Here is a 19,440-nt window from a genome sequence, read left to right as displayed (position 1 = left end):
GGAAGCTTCTGCAGCTAGTGGGAAGCTGTGCATGCCTCCTCCATGCCAGAAATAGTGTTTGCATGTGCGTGCGTGCGCAGAAACGCACACCAGCCCACCGTGGTGTCTGTGGGACCATGAAGCAACCAAAGCGACAAAAACTTTCCTGGCCCCCGGGTTAGAGCTTAAGCACACTTAGAAAGAAAACCTTGCTATAATGTTCTAAGCACCTGGCAGGGAATAGGGTTCTAGTGTTGAGCATAAGGCAGTGTTGACATTGTCAGACCCAATGTCTCCTCAAGAGGTCTCCTCAAGAAGAAACTGCAACTTTTTGCTCTGAAGTTTTGTGAATATCCATTGGTTGATGCAAATTTTGATGGGTGCCGGGATATTGGTCAGTTATCAACCCAAAATAGAAATTATCAGCATGTCCTTGTTGAATGAATCTTGAGAAGTGAACTATCTAATAACATGTGCTTCTGATGAACTGCATCACAAACACAAGAATTCTGATTCTATCACACTCAAATGTTTGTGTGCATCACACTTTTCTGCCTTATACATATATAAACGCATACATAGGTATGTTCTCTAAAAGGTTATCTGCTGCTTCAACTACAATAAGAGGCTCATGTGCTTGAGCTTTATTTCAAAATTTAGCTTTGTGTGTTACAGCCCAGCTGAGAGAGTTAATAGGCTGCAGGAAGCCATTCTGGGAACTGAGAAAACAATATTGCTCCTGCTTCTTCCACCCTGGGATCTCAAGGGGCCCAGGCTACTGACCAGAAGGGCCCCAGGTTCTTGTTTAGCATGCACCCAGAAAACACAGGTGAGTTTATGTGGTGGGGGAAGGACAGACCCATAAAACTACTTTGTGGCACGTGGCCATAAGAATCCACTGTAAAGTTATGTGTGGTGTCAAAAACTGAACTGATTTTATTCCAGCAGGACTCAGTGGCAAAGAGAGCAATTCTATGCACAAGAAGCTGGTGTGAACCAAACTGGTGTAAGTTCCTCTGGTGCAAAGTTACACCAGAGACAAACTCCACTCAGCAGTGAGTCTACTGCTGGCTTGAGCTGGCCTAAGCCTGTCAGGGAGGAAACAAGCTTTTAAAATAGTGTTTGAGTTACGCCACTAGTTTTGCTGGCTTGGTTCCTACATAATGTAATGAAGCTGGATGGGCTTAGGATCTAGCCTAAGTCCCCTCCGATTTACACTGACTTAGCTCTGACTAAGCTGAGGATGCGGGAGTTAAGCCTGGCTCAGCCAAATCCACTGGATCCTAGCCTGTTTAAGGTTGGCATAACTTGCTATAAGGATCGCTTCCTAAACAACTCTGTTTAACCCAACTCCTTCAATATGAAGAGGATCAAAAGGAATGCCATGAATCCAAAGCAACTGATACACACCGTACGTTCTGGGAAACAAAGGAAAGTGGATCCATACATTTTATTTCCAGGAATACATGGAAGTTTTTGCACATGAAGAAGTCTTATGCCTCTGCTGAAATTACACAGGTTTAGGGCAGCAAACGCAACCTATTCTTTCATGTCTTGGGCAAGTCACATCGCTTTTCCTCCTTATCTATTTCTTATTTGTCTTCATGATCAGTTTGCAGATAGAAAGAATGGCCTGCTGGAAGTTATCACCCAATGCAACATAAAGTATTAAGTTGCCAAAGGTATTCAGTGATGCTAAGGACTGAGTCACAGTAAAAATATCCCGGACTCTCTGCATTGTGTTGCAGTTCGCAGGGTGGATCATTAGCTCAATGCGAACTCCTCTGAAGATGTGAAATGGCAAGAAACAGACATAGAAGACAACCAGGAGGACCATGGCCAGCAGGCGAGCCTTTTGCTTGTAAGCAGTGCCAGTGTGAGGCCCTCTTGCCAAGGTGTAGATAATCACAGCATAGCAAAGAGTGACAGTTACCAAAGGCAAGAAGAAAGCAAATGTCGTTAGGAGCCAGTTATACCACCTCACCGTGAACAAATCTGCAGAGTTAGTAAGATCCTGGCAAATCCATCGGTGGGCGCTTTGTTGCACCGTAATCACGCGGAATATTGGGCTGGCCAGCAACAGGGAAACAACCCAAAGTACAGCACAGGCAGCAATGGCCCACCTCCGTTTCTGAATGGAAAAGCAGTTCATTGGATAGACGACGACAATAAAACGGAAGAGGCTGTAGCAGGTGAGGAAGAGGATGCTGCTGTACGTGTTGAAGTAAAAGTTGAACCGGATAAGCTTGCACATGAATTCTCCAAACATCCAGTTTTCTCCACTGGCGTAGTATTGTATCAGGAATGGAAGGCAAGACACGTATAGCAGGTCTGTAATGGCCAAGTTTAACATAATGATAGTGCTGCTTTTCCAGGGCCTCATTTTGAAGACATACACAGAAATGACAATAATGTTCCCAGGAAAGCACACCAGAAAGAGAACGCTATAAATTAGAGGGATATAGATGTCCTGAAATGTAGCGCCTTCATCAGTGCAGTTTCCGAAGGTAGTCCATGGACTCTGCAAAGAGGAGAAATTAGCCATGCCTCCAGGTTCGGTGCCCACAGTTGTCATATTCAATTCTTTGAGGGGGGAAAGAAAAAGAAGTGGTTTAGATGATAGAACGAATATAAATTATGCTCAAATCCTCTTAGTAGGACCATAGAAATACCAACTCAGCTTGACTGGTAGACAGCAATCCTATGTTTAGTTGAGGTAAATGTTAGTGTTGCCAAATGTCCGGACATTCCCAGACATGTCCTCTTTTTCAGAGGTAAAATCACCATCTGGGCAGATTTTAAAATTTTGCTAAATGTCTGGGTTTTCTGAAAACAGCTGCATGGGCAGCCCCCCATATAAAATATTACAATAATTTCAACTGGAGTATCGATAACTGAAAGTACAGTAGGTTTTTAATGGCCGCGTGCAAACCATACATTTGCCTCAAAAGGCACCCTCCCCCCCAACCCAAACCCAAAAACCATGGGACAGTCATTTACCAAGGATGGGCAGCAGAAAATCTGGTTGGTGCCTGGTAAATCTGGGCAGCTGGAGGATATGAGGAAATCACCCCCCCCCCTCTGTCTCAGTTTCCTATCTGCTATGCCAAGAACAGGATCCTACAAGTACTTTGTGATGATAAAAAGATTACAGCAAAATCGAGCCTCACATTGATCAGCTCTTTTGAAGTATTTTTGACTACAATCCTCAGCAACCAAGCAAGTTTGTTTGTTTGTTTGTTTAAATATCTATATCATACTTTGTCCAAGGGTCACGGGGGGCTGGGTGGGAACGCACACAAGTCCCTCTAAAATGAAATGGGACTTCAGAGCAAATGCTTAAGAGCTTGCTGCAAAATTACCGGTAGTTTATTCTGAAATCAACTTTCATGTCATTCCTCAGCTTGAAATATCCAACAGTGAATACTGAAATTCTACTCACCTTCAGAGCAAATATAGAAACATTTGTGGTTAATTTGCTCCTGCCACCCACCCAATGTCTTTTTTAGGTTATATTTAGGGAGTAGAGATGATAATTTGCCACAAATCTGCTATAGATGTTCCATAACATAACAGTCCAACTGCTTCCAAGGATTTATCACTTACCTAGAGGCATAGGGGAATTGTTTGAAGGGCCAATTAGAAGGATAATAGACCTTTATGTTCCTAAAATCTGGTTGTCAAATCTGCAATGTGACATCAACCAGGTAGAATCAAGGCAATTTGTGCTGATTCCCATGCTTTTTTTTTTTAAAAAAAGTATTTTACATCAGTTTCCCCCGGTTTCCATAATTTAACAATTACTTTATCAAAAGGTAACATTCCTGGGCTATTTTGAGCCAAAGTAAGATTTGTGTGAAAAACCAAACTATAATGGTCTTTCCATCTTCTCGTCTCCTATAGTATAAATAGCACACTGTAAATGAAACCTTTAAAAAGAGAGTTGTCCTCCTCCAGTTGCAGAATTATCCCACCTCTCCAATACTATAAACAGATCCTATTTACACACAATAAATATCTAAAGTTAGAAAGCAGAGGAATACCAGTTACCTGGGGACTCATTACAAGCTTCCTTTCCCCTTCCATTGTTTTGAGCAGAATGTGACAAGCCTTGGAGGGTGAGCAATCCATACAGCCTAATAATATCACTGGGTGGCAACGCAAAAGCCAGGTGCCTCTGCTGCTTTCGCTGCCAGCTACAATTATAATATACCAATCCAGATTCATGTAAGGTGATAGCTCATGAAAGTGCTCTGTTTGTAGACCTGCCCTCTTTGGCATTCTGCTCTGATACCTTTCTCACTGTTTGCAGGAGGGGTGTGACTGAGGACTAAGGAGCTAAGGAGCAGCAGTGGGAAAGGGCTGTGGCCAGGGGCGTCTTACCCATAGAGGCTAGTGGCGTGGGGCACCAGGGCGTCAGGGAAGAGGCGGAGGCCGGACACAGCGCCTCTTGGCATCAGCTCGCTGCCCTCACCCACCTCTGCCATGGCGCCCCGAAGCAGCGCCTCGCCCAGAGCCTCCATCTGCCGTGGCCACTGCAGCACGAAGCGGCCAGCTGAGCCGGGAGGTGCCATGTCCAGCCTCCATCTCTTCCCCGCCGGCAGCACTGTCCTCCCTAAAAAATTCTGGGAAAGAAGGGGGGGCGCCAGAGGAAGCTTTGCACCATGGTGCCGGATATGCTTAAGACGGCCCTGGCTGTGGCCATCACACCCTGCTGGTGGGCTTCAAGAGCAGACCCTCCAAGTGTCCCTATTTTCCAGGGGAAATGGTTTCTGATTTGATCTGGAATGTCCTGTTTTTCCTTGGAATGTCCCTATTTTCATTGGAGAAATGTTGGCGGGTATGGAGTTATGCAACTCCCAAGCCAAGGAGATAAGTAACTATACAACCTTTAGAAGTCATATGAAGGCAGCCCTGTTTATGGAAGTTTTTTAATGTTTAATGTTTTATTATGTTGGAAGCTGTTCAGTGTGGCTGGAGAAACCCAGTCAGATGGGTGTGGTATAAATAATATCATCATCATCATCATCATCATCATGGAATAGGACGTCCCTGTTTTCATTGGAGAAATGTTGGAGGGTATGCAAGAGGCATCTGGTTGGAATGGATCCCATACCCTCCAACATTTCTCCAATGAAGATAGGGACGTCTTGTTTGTTTGTTTGTTTGTTTGTTTGTTTGTTACGCCACCCATCTGACTAGTATTGCTCCAGCCACTCTGGGTGGCTTCCAACATAAAAATAAAAACATTAAGCATTAAAAAATCTTCCATATACAGGGCTGCCTTCAGGAGTCCTTTAAAGGTTGTATAGTTACTTATCTCCTTGGCTTGGGGGTCGGATAACACCAGGCATCCCCAAACTGCAGCCCTCCAGATGCTTTGGCCTACAACTCCCATGATCCCTAGCTAAGAGGACCAGTGGTCAGGGATGATGGGAATTATAGTCCAAAACATCTGGAGGGCCAAAGTTTGGGGGTGCCTGGATAACACCATAGCCTCCAACATTTCTCTGATGAAAATACGGACATCCTAAGGAAAAGTGGGACATTCCAGGATCAAATCAGAAACTGGGATGGCTTCACTAAACCAGGGGTGTCCCTGAAAAATAGGGACGTGTGAAGGGTCCGGGATCCTTGGTCTGAACCGCAATGATTCTCGCGGGTTCACTCTCAAATCCAGGAGCAGGAGGCAAGCGAGCAGTAATCTCTGTGTTGCAATTAGTGACTCTATGGCTATGCATAGCTTTCAGTTATGGGCCGTTTCTTATTCATATGCCATGCATCTTGATAAGTTGTTGTATGGCAGTGGCTGATGAACAAAGCATATCACCCATTCCTAGGTGTGCTTACTTAGAAGCAGATTCCTCATGTAAGAAAAAAATTCATGATTTTGCAATGAAAAGGGCTAGAAAAATAAAGCTTTAGAGTGACTTATCTATTTATGAAATCTTTGCAGTTGCATTAGTCCAGGGAAGGGGGAGAAAATCAACATCACCAGACAGACAAATCACGATACCCCTAGGCATGCAAATTAGTATTTGGTGATGGGCTGTGTGGAAGAGGAAACTTTGGCATGTGAACCTTGTCATGCACCGATCAAATGCCCTTCTTCCACACAGATATTAGGGATACAAAAGCCCCATTTTCCTGTCCAATTTCTCACTGTAGTCTAACCTTGACCTAAAGGCTCTCTTAGGCATGAGAGCAGGATGACATCACAAAATCTTTCCCAGCATGTTTTGGTTGCCTGTTCTATTGCTCACACCTGTAATTTGCTGCAAAGATTTGGGTACCCAGATGGAGGCCAATCAAGTAGATTGAATGCACCTGCAATTCCCATGCTCAGCTCTGTCTGGCAGGGAATGAAAGCATAACCCAAAGGAAAGGGCTAGGTGTGAACATTTTCCAGAGCACTGGAAGCCACTGGGTTTAGCAGGTAAGTTCAAGTTTTACTGAAAATGATGGGAGATAGTTTGTCTCATGCAGAAAACACCTATTGCAAGCGATTGATTCAATGTGTTGTACCTCACCATACATTTAAAGCACATTTAAAGTGCCCCCCACAAAGTCCTGGGAACTGTAGTTTTGTTAAGGGTGAGGGGTAAACTACAGCTCTTGTGGCAGGATGTGCTTTGTGTATGCAGCCTAAGCATCATGCTTATAGGGAGAAGCATTTCCAGAAAAAGTGGCGTAAGCCTCCATATAAGCGTTGGTGGGTGTATTTTAAGGATTAAATGCTGCATAAAGTGTTGGTGCTGACTCTTACTCCATAGGCTCAGGCCATTTCTGGCACCTTAAATGACATGTTCTCTTCATGTGCCAAGCCTTGCTCTTGCCCTGAGGTATTCTCTTGTGTAGAAATGCCTTGCAAGCTGGCCAACCAATTAGTACATTGCATTTTCCTACAGCAAAGGTACATGCTTCACTGCACAGATGAGAGAACGGCGTCTTCTTCTGAACTACTGCAAATATTGAGTGAGCCCTTAACAGGGAGCATGGTAGTGAATGCCTTTTCACAGGAACGGTTCATAAAATCATTCCAGCATTACAAGGACCCCTGCACTGGGGTTTATTTAGCAGTGAGGTTACTCAGGCCTGGAACCCTTTTCTAGAGATTTCCTTAGACAGAGTCAGAGCATCGATCCAATTGGCTGACGGCTGTCTACACCAGGAATTGCCACCTTTGGGGGCCAGTCAGTATATCTGGAAATTTAAGAAAGCGAATTTAGGAGTTTTGAACCCAATACACATCACTTTTGTACTAGCTTACATTGAATTACATTTGCCATTTTAATGCCCGTTTACTGAGTTTGGAGAATTTTCCTTGAGCTCCTTCTAATCCTGTTTTATTCTTACAAACCTGAAGAATTTGGTGCCATCATTTTTAACTGCACTTACTGATATATAAGAGACCTGTCCTGTTATCCCATGACTGCTAAGCTTACCCAGCAGCAGTGCCGGAGCTTCATGCTCCAGCACCGGGGAGAGGAGAGCGGGCGGAGGTGGGGCTGGTGCGCGTCCTGGGGGCGGGGCACACCCAGTGCGGGGGGGGGAGCTGCGATGGCACCCTACCGGGATCGTGCTGCCCAGTGCAAGTGCCCAGCAGTCTTTGAAAGTCTCAGTATATAATGTCTACTGGCTCTCTCTTCTCCATATGCTTATTAACACACTTAAAGAACTGTAAAAGGTTAGGGAATGAGGACGTACCCTTGCAGAAGCCATGTTGTTGTTGTTTTTAATGAAGATTTGTTCTTCTATATGCTTTAGAATTCTGTCTTTAATTATGCTTTCTACCAGCTCCACTGGAACAGATGTTAATTAACCAGCCTCTAATAACCTGGAACAACAAACCTCTTCTAAATATTTGTGTTAGATGGGCCACTTTCCAGTGCTGATTTATGGAGACTGACTTTAGAGAAGTTACCCTTTTTTCTTTTCTTTTTTGTTAGAAGATCAACAATTTCACATTTGCCTTATTTAAGAACTCTCAGCTAGATGCCATTCTGGGCTTGATTTTCTTTTCTTTTTTAAAAAAAGAAACTTGTTAGTAAGCTCTAGAATTTCAGTCTATGCCTTGGTTCCTTTCCTGAGAAAATTAGTTTAAGCACAGAGATCTTCTATCTTCTTTTGTGAAGAAAGATGCAAAAGGCTTCCTTCACCTCCTCTGTACTCTTTATTTACAGGCTCATCCAGATTTCCTTTTGCACTTCCAGGCCCAGTTCAGAGCTTTAAACTCCGTATCCGAGTAGGGAGTGGGTTTTTGGTCCTTGTGCTTTCCCAGGGAAAACCCACATTTTGCTGGCGAATCAGAACAACCAGTCATCTGCTGAAAACCTGGTTGCTGTTTGCTCCAATTCAGTAGTGAAACGTGGGCTTTCCTGGGGAAAGCACTGGGATTTAAATAATAATGATGATGTTTGGACACAGAGCTTTAAAGCTCAGACCTGTGCCTATAAATGCAGCACAAGTCTGGGTGAGCCCTTCTTTTAGCACACCCTTAACTTCCTTGTCATCCAAGGGTCTGCTGCCTCTCTTAAATAGTGTACCTGCACAGTGTACCTTTAAAGCACATCTGAAGTATATTCTTTTTCTCAAAGAATTATGGGCAACGCAGCTTACCCTTCACCGAGTTGCATTTTCCAGCAACCATAAACTACAGGGCCCAGAATTCTTTGAGGACAGAATGTGTTTTGAATGTGCTTTAAAGGTACAGTGTATACATAAAGGTAAAGGTAAAGGTAAAGGGACCCCTGACCATTAGGTCCAGTTGTGACCGATTCTGGGGTTGCACGCTCATCTCGCATTATGGCTGAAGGAGCCGGCGTATAGCTTCCAGGTCATGTGGCCAGCATGACAAAGCCACTTCTGGCAAACCAGAGCAGCACATGGAAACACCCTTTACCTTCCTGCTATAGCGGTTCCTATTTATCTACTTGCATTTTTGATGTGCTTTCGAACTGCTAGGTTGGCAGGAGCTGGGACCAAGCAACAGGAGCTCACCCCGTCACAGGGATTCGAACCGCCGACCTTCTGATCAGCAAGCCCTAGGCTTAGTGGTTTAACCACAGCGCCACCTGGGTCCCTACAGTGTATACATAGCCATATTTAAATAAGTATGTGTTGATGGTCTCTTTTGTTCTTCCAGTTATGTTACTTTGCTGCCACCCCATGGTGAGCAGAGATATGATGTGTGCTCTAAAATGCTTATCCAAGGGATAAGCTGTACCAGTCCAGGACAAGAAAGCAAGGATACATTATTATGCATTTTTGAGATGCAGAACTAACTTCCAGGTCGGATGCTGTCATTGAGGTAGTGGAGGCAGCTGACAGAAGTGGCTTTTAGGTAGCCAGGAGTAGTGATCAGATTCTTGGCAGTCAATGCTGTTCATGTTACTTCCTGTCCATGTTACTTCCTTTCCTTGGAAAACATTCCTTAAAAAAAAAAAGTTACACAACCCAGTAGGTATCATTGTGGTGTGGCCTTTGTTAAAACAAAACAAAAATGCATATATATGTGTGACCTGTAAAATTAAAATTAAATTAAAAGATGGCAGGAGATTCGGGGAATCTGGAATAGTTGCAGTGAGAGGCGGCAACAGAGGCAGAGGGCAAGAAAATGGACAGAATGCACTGTTTAAGGCAGGAAGGCATTTTTGGGGGAAGCAAAGTCTTGCTGCAGGAGATGGCAGGGAAGATGGTGAGGAGTTAAAGAGAAAATAGAATGGCAGAAGCAGTTCCGGGATCCTTTTCCACAGCGGCGGAGCTGCCTGTGTGACAGAAGAGAGTAAAATAGTCACCCTGTGTGATGAAGCAAAGTTATGCCTCAGCATAGCTGTCAACTTTCAGATTTGAAAATAAGGGATCAGCAGTCTCACCTGTTCCGGGGACAGTCTACAGTATATCTAACAATCCAGGATAGCAGCGGGAAACGGTGCTGGAATAAGGGAATTTCCAGCAAAAAAGGGGAAGGTTGACAGCTGTGGCTTGGAGTAAGGGAGTTTTCTGCAAAAAAAAAAGGGAGGGGTGACAGCTATGTGCCTCAGTGAAGGTTCCCTTGCGAAAACTCAGTCTGTGGGTTACTTTTGATTGGGGTCTGGCCAATTATTAGGGTGACCATATGTCTTACTTCAGTGGTGTCCAAACCAGGTTTGAAGTGAACGTGCGTGAGGGCCGGCCAAAAATGTTGAGCTTTTTTTAGGATTGAAGTTGTTAAGCTTTTTTTAGGATTGCTCCCCACAGAAATTGTTGGGTTTAACTTACATTTACACTTAGGTGTTGAGGAGACAGAAGAGAACAGTGGTTGGGGATGAGATACCAAGAGAAGACGGAAAACTATTTCCGTATGTGATTTGCTGAAAACCTTTTCAGTACTTCCTTCTCAAATTCCCCCTTTTTTCCAATACAGTTTTTTGGTGTACACTCAGTAAGCTTAGCCCATTGAGACGTTCCCCTGTCATTGTCGACCTTAGCCAGGTCTTCACCCTCCGCAAGGTCCTGAATGACAAGTGACCTCAGCGAGCATTTCAATTTCAAATGTTCTGATTATTTCTACTTTTAGTTAAGTGTTTTTATTTATTTACTTGACTTAGGCAGGGGTGAAGGAAGGCTAACCGGTGCAGGGTGCGGGGTGTGGGGCAAACTTCCTGGCAGTGCATATGTGTGCGCCGTACGCATGGTGCATGAGCGCCACCACTACGTACTGCGTGTGCTCATGCACGTGCGCAGTATGTAGCGGTGGCGCACATGCACTACGGGGCAGTTTGCCGATGAAGTCAGTCGAGCGCCGTACGGATGGCAGCGGGATCCTCTGCTCACAGCTGCAGTTGCAGCGGGGGGGGGGGGGAGGTTCCATACAAGTGCCATACGAGCCGCCCGAGCACCATGCAGACAGCAGTGGGATCCCTCTGCCGCCGCTGCAGCCGCGAGCGGAGGATCCTCCACACACGGCTGCAGTGGTGCGATGGCGGCGGCTTGTGCCGCCATGCCCGGGGGGCAGTGGGGCAAGCCCCCCGTGGGGTGCCTTCTTGTCACCCCCCTTAGAGATGACATCCGGGGTGGACCGCCCCTGCCCCCCTTCCTCAGCCACTGGGTTTAGGCTGCTCCCCTGGCTACGTCCATAGCTTTGTGCTTCACTAACTGTACCCTGAAGGCTCAGGAAGTAGCTCATATTTCCCCCAGCAATTGCCTGAACTTCCTTACAAAGCCCCCCCCCCCCCCCGGTCTCACATTTTGAGAACTGTGGGCTAAAATCAGCCTTTGGCCAATGGACCCAACACACTCCCTAAGACATTTTTTGTGCTACTAGAGGACTGTTTATCAGAATCCTGGAAACCTCTGCTCTCCTTTGCTTCCTGCCTTTCTCGATTGCAGAAGGAGCAACTTTGAACCCAGGCATGCTGCATTTTCTAAAGTTCCAAAATAGGCCATTCTTTTTATTCTTGCTCTCCAAAACCTGACACTAGGATTCCTCCCCACCCCCACTGCGTAACAACTAAGAATGCTGATATGATCCATGTTGCAGAGATTCTATTCCTTGGGGTCTGTTTTTGGTATTAGAGATTAGTAGTTGTTGTGAAAACACAGAGTCTCAAAATGAGATCAGAAAAGATAAGTGTCTTTCATCTCACCTTTAGAGGTTCCAGGAGGAGTGTGGGCTACAAACTAGTACATGATGTGCTTGTACTTGGCATTCTCACATCATCTTTCTCAGGGAGCCGAAACCATTAACATTTATTTTGTTTGGTTGGAGTTTTGAATTTTTTTATTACTAAAGTTGTCCCAGTTTGGTTCCTAGTCAGGCTAATGAAAGCTCTGCAGATCTGGATGAATGCAATTTTGGTTCACGCAGGAAAATTCATAGTATTATGCCAGTTTGCAGATGTGTGTGGTAGGATGATGAATAGACTTTTTGTTGTATTTTTTAAAGTGATCTGCTGCATACCATTTTCTTTGTAGCCTTGGGTCGGCTTTCATTTTTATGCTTTTTTTTTTTTACTCTTCAGTTATTGCTTTGGAATTGTTTGTATTTCTTGTTTAATACTGTTGCTTTATTGCTGTTTTTATTGATTTGTTATGCAGTGCACAACCTTGAGCCCTCCATGTAATTTAATGTCTGGGAACTATACATCAGGCAGTGAATGTCTGGGCATGTCTTCTCTGGGGTGGCTCCCAGCTTTGGCGTGTCCCTTGAAATTCAACTAGAGTTTATGCCATTGGTATTTAGATACTAGCTTAAAACATAATTTTTTACATTGACTTTCAGAAATTTTCATTGATACGCAGCTGAGAGTTTGTGATTCAGTGTGCTTTGCACAGCTCTTTTTAGATAATTTTGTGGTTTACTGATACTTTGATTTTATGGAAGTTTATTACTCATTGAGTTCTTTAGATCAGGGGTTCCCAACAAAATTTTCTCGAGGACCCCTCATCGAGCCGCTATTGTGACAAGGACCCCCATTAATTCCTAATCCTAAAATTAAAAAGTGAGAGCCAAATTAAGAGTCTTTTTATATTTTATATTTATACGTTTTTTACAGTTACAACAGAGTACTCCATCAGTATACAGTTAGTTTTAATTTTCAGTTCTTAATGAGATGAGTTAAATCTGTCCTTTGAGTCTATTATTTCTGAAATATTAGGTTCCAAACTTGAAACTTTCACTCTGAAATCCGACTGCATGTCGAGCCGATTCCTATTTTTGTTTTTCATGAAACACATGGAAGAAAATGCTTGCTCACACCGATATGTGGTTGCAAATGGAAGGATCTTTTTCATTGCCTTATCTCCAAGTTTCTTGTAGTCCTTGCGTGCTGATGCAAGGTTTGAGAGTCACTGACTTACTTGCTTGAACATCAAATGCATTATCTTCCTCTTCATCTGTAGGCCTTTGTCGTTTTAACGAACCACTTTTTAACCAACGGTCCATTTTTAACTACGCGAACTGTAGCTTCCGTGAAAAACAACGCTGTGTTTACAAACACTACTGTTTTGCAAAGAGGCAGCGCACGCCAGGGAGGAGGGAGGGGAATGGAGAAGACAGGGTACCTGCGCAGTAGCGCACAAATGAAGCCGACGCGCGCAAAGCATCTTGGGGAGGTGAGCGTTAGTAGAATGCGTGCGCTGCCTCTTTGCAAAACAGTAGTGTTTGTAAAGCGCCACCTAACGGCATACAGCAGAACTACTGCCTCTATCTAATTCTAGTTTTGCGCTAGACTCTGCTCATGCAGGAAGCGGCCAAAACAAAAAATCTGTTATCATACGAAATATATTTAATATATTTTTTATTCTAATAGTATCTTGCGGACCCCTCTGGCATAGCTCGCGGACCCCTGGGGGTCCCCGGACCACCTGTTGGGAACCACTGCTTTAGATTAAGGGCAAGTTAGAAACCATCCAAATAAATAAAAATAATAGGGATTATAATTAAAAGTAACAATAACAATGCACTGCATTGAATTTAGTTGTATACATCTCGACATACAAAAATGTATTTAACAGATGGACATCTATTGGTCAACTCCAGAGAAAATTATCTCATGATTTTGGCCAGGGGAAAAGAATATGCCTCTAGTCTAGCATAACCTTTCATATGTCCTCCCCCCTCCTGCAGCTGATACCCTTTCTCTCTTTGTTTTCAAAGGGAAATTACAGTTGCTAAAAAAAGAACACAGAGACAACTTCTTTCTTTGCAATATACAAAAGGAATGAGTCACACGGAGCCATGCTCTTAAGGGGGGGGGGAGGAAAAGGAAAAGCAATTCTCTCTCCAACTCATCAAATTTCTCATCCAAAGGCTTACATCTGTAGTGTTTTTTAAAACCTGCTTTCGCAGGCTGGTTCCCACTTCTTGTGGAAGATATCCTTCCTACTTGTATGCTAATTACCTGGAAACAGAATACTAATAGAATTGTAGAGTTGGATGGAACAAAGAACGCCATCTAGTTCAACCTCCTGCAATGCAGGAATATTTCGCCTGCAAATTGTAAAACCTCAGAAAAATATAGTGGATGAGAGATCAAATAGAGATCTTTTGCATATCTATCTGTCATGTCTGAAGCATGAATAGCTAAGGGTGGTGGGACAAATTCAATTCATCTGGAATTTAATAGTGGGGTAAAAAAAAAAAACATCATTGGAGACCTTTCTTCAACTGCCCCCATAGTGGGGTAGGAGAGCTGAAAACAATGCCAATTTAGTTCACATCTGGCAACCAATGAGCTCCTTTCGTTTCAGAAAGTACATGAGACTTTTGCTCTAGGAGGCTTTGTTTGGTCAGAATCAAGTATACACTTCCAGAGTTAACACCAAATACACTACTTGTGCCTCCCGGGAGAAATAAGACACAGGACACATTGCATAAGGTTAATGGGCGTAGAAGGCCACAACATTATTGATTACGGATGTAGAGAGGTATTAGCATAGGCATTGGATCTAACCGACTATATCCGACTCCAGCCCGCTCTGCTGGCAGTCTGTGAAGGGTTAACCACCGTTGGATGAGTCCTGCGATGCACATCAACTAGGAGCTCATCCTGGGGCCACCACTAGGGGGTGTGCCCTCTGGCCATCACCTACCACAGCTTCGGACTTGGCAACACCCCCGGACTCCTTAAGGGAGTACCCTTCCGCATTTGGGGGAGGTGAGGGCAGCAACCTCCCCCGCACACCTGTACCTTTCAAAGATAATCCAATGCCTACCGCCAAACCAAAGTTGTGGCGAGTTGCTACGAGGTAGGCGAAAACCACCAGGCCAGAGCCAATTTACCCAGTGGGAAAATTCCTACCAGGCCCCTCAACAGCGGCCAACCGAGGTCCGCAGCAATGTCAAAGTAGAACCCTGCCTAAAGGGGTGGGGTGGGAAAACGAAGCAGCTGGGGGTCCGAAAGAAGCGAGGCCAATTCCCTGCCGTGCGCTCACTTAAATCAGCGAGCCACGCCACCTTGGAACCTCCTAATTGGATGAGCCAAGGGCGTGCCGCGACAGGGAGCCGACCAATGGGCTGGGGGGGGGGGAATGGTTGCCTCGTGGGCCCACAACATCTCCTCCTGCTAGGGCGGAAGAGAATTTATGGTAAATGAGCCACCATCGCCACTAGAGAGCTGTGAAAATTTGTGTCCCAAGCTTTTTAGACTCATCTACCCATGTACTAAGGGACACGGGTGGTGCTGTGGGTTAAACCACAGAACATAGGGCTTGCCAATCAGAAGGTTGGTGGTTCGAATCCCCGCCATGGGGTGAGCTCCCGTTGCTTGGTCCCAGCTCCTGCCAACCTAGCAGTTCAAAAGCATGTCAAAGTGCAAGTATATAAATAGGTACCGCTACAACGGGAAGGTAAACGGCATTTTCGTGCACTGCTCTGGTTCGCCAGAAGTGGCTTAGTCATGCTGACCACATGACCTGGAAGCTGTACACCAGCTCCCTCAGCCAATAACGCGAGGTGAGCGCCGCAACCCCAGAGTTGGTCACGGCTGGACCTAATGGTCAGGGGTCCCTTTACCTTTACCCATGTACTCTCTGATACCAAAGAGATGCATTGGTTGCCAGATGTGAAATATATTGGCATTATTTTCAGCTCCCCCTACCCCACTATAAAGCCAAATGTATCAAGTTTCTACTTTCCATAGCCATATGAGAACCCCCCCCCCAAATGATCGCATATCTGAACTTTGTGATGCAGTTCTCCAACAAGAACATTTACAAAAAAAGGTCTGCATTATTATGACCGGGATGTAATTGAAATTAATAAGATTTTGGAACGCAGAAATAAAGAATATCATCAAATCTAGCACACAGGGGCCACTTTATCTAATTATATGATTCGGTATTTGAAAAATTGGTATTAATAATTGTGTTATAAATTGGTATTGTTATAATGAGGCTATTATTGGATTGTAATTGAAAACTAATAAAAATTATTTTTTTTAAAAAAATGTCTGCATTAAGGACAGGAGGGGATAAAACAACATACAGAAGCACATTGCAGTGCGAGAAATTGCTTGAAAAAATGTGTACATTAGTTGATGTAAATGCTACCTTTGTACAGTAGACTAGTTTGTACACACACTTGCAGTCTCTCCCCCCCCCCCCCGGGCCTTCCATTTAAGCAAGCAAAAGGCAGTTTCAAGGACTTCCCTGCCAGGCAGTAGCAGTCCTGAGGGCCACCTAGAGAGGCTTGGAGGCTATGTTTGGTTGTCTTACGGTCTAGTCTTTCACCCTAATACCTGTGTTTTAATTGCTTTTTTTTTTTTTTAAAAATAGTTGATATTGCTTTGCATAGTATTTTAGTAGTTGTATATGCTTTATGAGGCAGCCATATAAGTTGGGTAAATGAATGACTAAACAGTGTAGGCCCTGTTGAAGGATTCTCTCCCACATGATTGCATTGGGTGAGGCAAGGAATGTCCCATCCTTGTAGGCAGCCGCAGTGCCTTCCATGGAGTGGGAAGGCAGAAGTCTGGAGTGGAGAGACTTCTCTAGCTACAGTGTCTCTCCATGCAGTTCAGAGCCCTGAACTTCTAAGGTCCTAAATGATACAGGCAGAGGCAGTTTGAGGGTAACACAGCTGGTTTAGCTCCCTGGCCTCCGTCCTTTAGGGGGCGCCAAAACAATGCTGTAGAATGGCGTTATGGGCAGGGGGGAGAACGGAAATTTAGTGTCACACAGGACGCCACTGAAATTTGAGAGCCCAAAGTCTGCCACTGACACAGGGAACCCATGCTCATGCAGCAGTAGGGGGGCTTTGAATTTTCCAGCTTTCAAGTTCCAAAATTGAGGGGTACTAGAAAGTCGTAAGATGTATTGGGAATTCATGATATATTTTGGTCAAATTAATAACATTTAGTTATGCTTAGAAAGTAGAATGTGTGTAGAATTGCATAGAAATCATTAAAAATGATTGCCAAGCACTTGTTTATTATTATTATTATTATTATTATTATTATTATTATTAGCATTATTAGCATTATTAGCATTATTAGCATTATTAGCATTATTATTAGCATTATTAGCATTACCTGAAATTTTCAGAAGGTAAAATTAAAATTATTTGGTTTTACAAAGCAGTTTATATGTTTATATGCTTCTTCATCAAACGTAGACTTACCAAGCTAAACTAACTGAATTTGAATTCCTCACACCCAAATAAATTTGCAAAAAATAAGTTTAACCCTCTAAAATGGCAAACCTGCTGCAGCCACCCTTCTGCAAAAGTTCGGTCTTCCACCTTGCAGAGGGCAATGGGGCTGGTGAGCCAATGTGCTAATAATAATAATAATAATAATAATAATAATAATAATAATAATGTTATTTATATCCCGCCCATCTGGCTAGGTTTCTCCAGCCACTCTTGACAGCTTACAGCAACTCTCTCTCACATGCATGAGGGATTTGAACACTGCATTAGGACTGTACCTGTATATAAGGTGAGACATTGGCAGCAAATTCCACTGCAAAGTGTGAGCAAGCTCTGAACAGTGTAACCATGACCAGGCCGTGTCTAGTGCAGCCAGGTAAGGAGTGAAGGTGAAATAATGTGAGGGAAGATACCCTCAAGGAAATGACATATTTTTTGTGGAGTGCCTCTGATTTGTCTAGCATGTGGGGAACATTTAGTACAGTAAGTGGTAAAAAACAAGGTACTGTAAAGGTAAAGGACCCCTGGACGGTTAAGTCCAGTCAAAGGTGACTATGGGGCTGCGGTGCTCATCTCACTTTCAGGCCAAGAGAGCTGGCGTTTGTCCACAGACAGCTTTCCGGGTCATGTGGCCAGCATGACTAAACCGCTTCTGGCGCAACGGGACCCCGTGACAGAAACAAGAGAGCACGGAAACACCGTTTACCTTTCTGCTGCAGCAGTACCTATTTATCTACCTGCACTGGTGTGCTTTGGAACTGCTAGGTTGGCAGGAGCTGAGGCAGAGCAATGGGAGCTCACCCCATCACAGGTATTCGAACTGCCAGCTTCTGATCGGCAAGCCCAAGGGGCTCAGTGGTTTAGACCACAGCGCCAATTCTAACCTCCTAGTAAGTGGTGCACACTAGAATTTACAGTACAGTGGTACCTCGACTTACGAACAACTCGACAACCGAATTTTCCGACTTACGAATGGGGGTAATGGCTTACAAATGTCTCAACATCCGAAAAAAAACCAGCGGTTTTAGATAGGGATTTTTCGACTTGCGAATTTTTAGATAGGGTTGCTTCTACTTACGAATTTTTCCATTTTCAATGCATTCCTATGGGAAATCACGTTTCCAATGGCGTTTTTCAACTTACAAATTTTTCAACTTACGAAGGTGCCTTCAGAATGGATTAATTTCATAAGTCGAGGCACCACTGTATGTGATAATCACTGTAAACTTCCTGTTCACTGAATTAAAAGGCAATGTTTTCAGCTCAGTGGAGAGATTTCGGGTTTAATGTAACTTTCGCATTCCTAGCAATGTTCAGGCAACCACCTTTTGTGTGAAGTAGTCTTGCCTTGCCTTTTTGGCTCACTCACCTTTTGCTGCCCAGCTCTACCAATCCAACAGCAGCCTGTCCCCTGTCAGAACAGAGCCATGGTCATGATAGTTGAACTAAATTGCATCCCCGGTCGCTCATGGTCCAGAAGGGAGTTTTGCCTGGATTTGGAGAATGAGTTTGCAGACAAGTATGGAGATGTGTGTCCTGAGATAGCATGGTAACAACCCACACTTATCTGCTAGTTATGTCAGAGAATTCTGGTGAAAACAGAAACAGGAGTGAAAATTGCAGAAGCCTGCTTATTTTGCATCAGAAATGGAAATCAGTCCAGAAAATAATATTTGCTGCTGTTGCTGCTTTCAGGCCACAATCAATATGTAATTGATTATATTTCCACACCATTTGCATCATGTTTCCACCTCATTCATTTTGAGGCAAAGACAACACAACTTTGGTAAATTATGCAATCAATTATGCAAGTTATGTAATTTTGGCATCATGGGGGCCGCAAGACAAACAAGAGCAGAACAGAAACAATGGGACAAAAACAGGGCAGGAATGGAAAATGATGCCTACCTGTATCCCAAGTCATCTCCATCGTTTTTCATGGCATGACCAGGCGCTTCTTTCCCACACTAATATTCCCAACTGCATTCTTTGTACACTAATTCCATAAATCTTTTCTAAGAGACGCTAGAGATATCATGCCTGCATGCTGTCTGGGTCTGTCTTCACACATTTATTAATTTTTCTCCCTCAAGCTCTTTGGTGAGTGATATCCTAGGGCTGCCATACGTCCGGAATTTCCCGGGCATAGCCAGGATTCGCCCGTTCAAAATGGCATCTGGGTGGAAATTTCAGAAAGTGGCTAAAATGTATGGGGAAACCCAGGCATATGGCAGCCCATATTGGAAGTGTTGGTTTTTTTTGGCAATTTCCCTAAAAAAGTAGGTAAAGGACTTCATTTTTTTTGGTCCGGATTTTCACTTTTTGAAATA

At 44.1% G+C, this 19,440-nt stretch overlaps 1 protein-coding gene across 1 annotated transcript; it reads right to left on the bottom strand.

The window, feature by feature from the left end:
- Positions 1–1,414: 1,414 nt before the first annotated feature.
- LOC118085758 (2-oxoglutarate receptor 1-like) lies at positions 1,415–4,145 on the bottom strand. The gene is made up of 2 exons (XM_035116717.3): positions 4,030–4,145; positions 1,415–2,562 (listed from the first exon to the last, which is right to left on the bottom strand). The coding sequence occupies exon 2, from the start codon at positions 2,552–2,554 to the stop codon at positions 1,565–1,567; it is 990 nt and encodes a 329-aa protein (XP_034972608.2). The 5' UTR covers positions 2,555–2,562; positions 4,030–4,145; the 3' UTR covers positions 1,415–1,564.
- Positions 4,146–19,440: the final 15,295 nt, after the last annotated feature.

This window comes from Zootoca vivipara, chromosome 4, assembly GCF_965207765.1.
Source record: "Zootoca vivipara chromosome 4, rZooViv2.hap1.1, whole genome shotgun sequence".
Taxonomy (NCBI): Eukaryota; Metazoa; Chordata; class Lepidosauria; order Squamata; family Lacertidae; genus Zootoca; species Zootoca vivipara.
This window is presented reverse-complemented; position numbering and strand designations above follow the sequence as displayed.

What these genes read in the sequence shown, in the direction of transcription:
- LOC118085758 (XM_035116717.3), bottom strand. Translation starts at nt 2,554, where the DNA reads ATGACAACTGTGGGCACCGAACCTGGAGGCATGGCTAATTTCTCCTCT.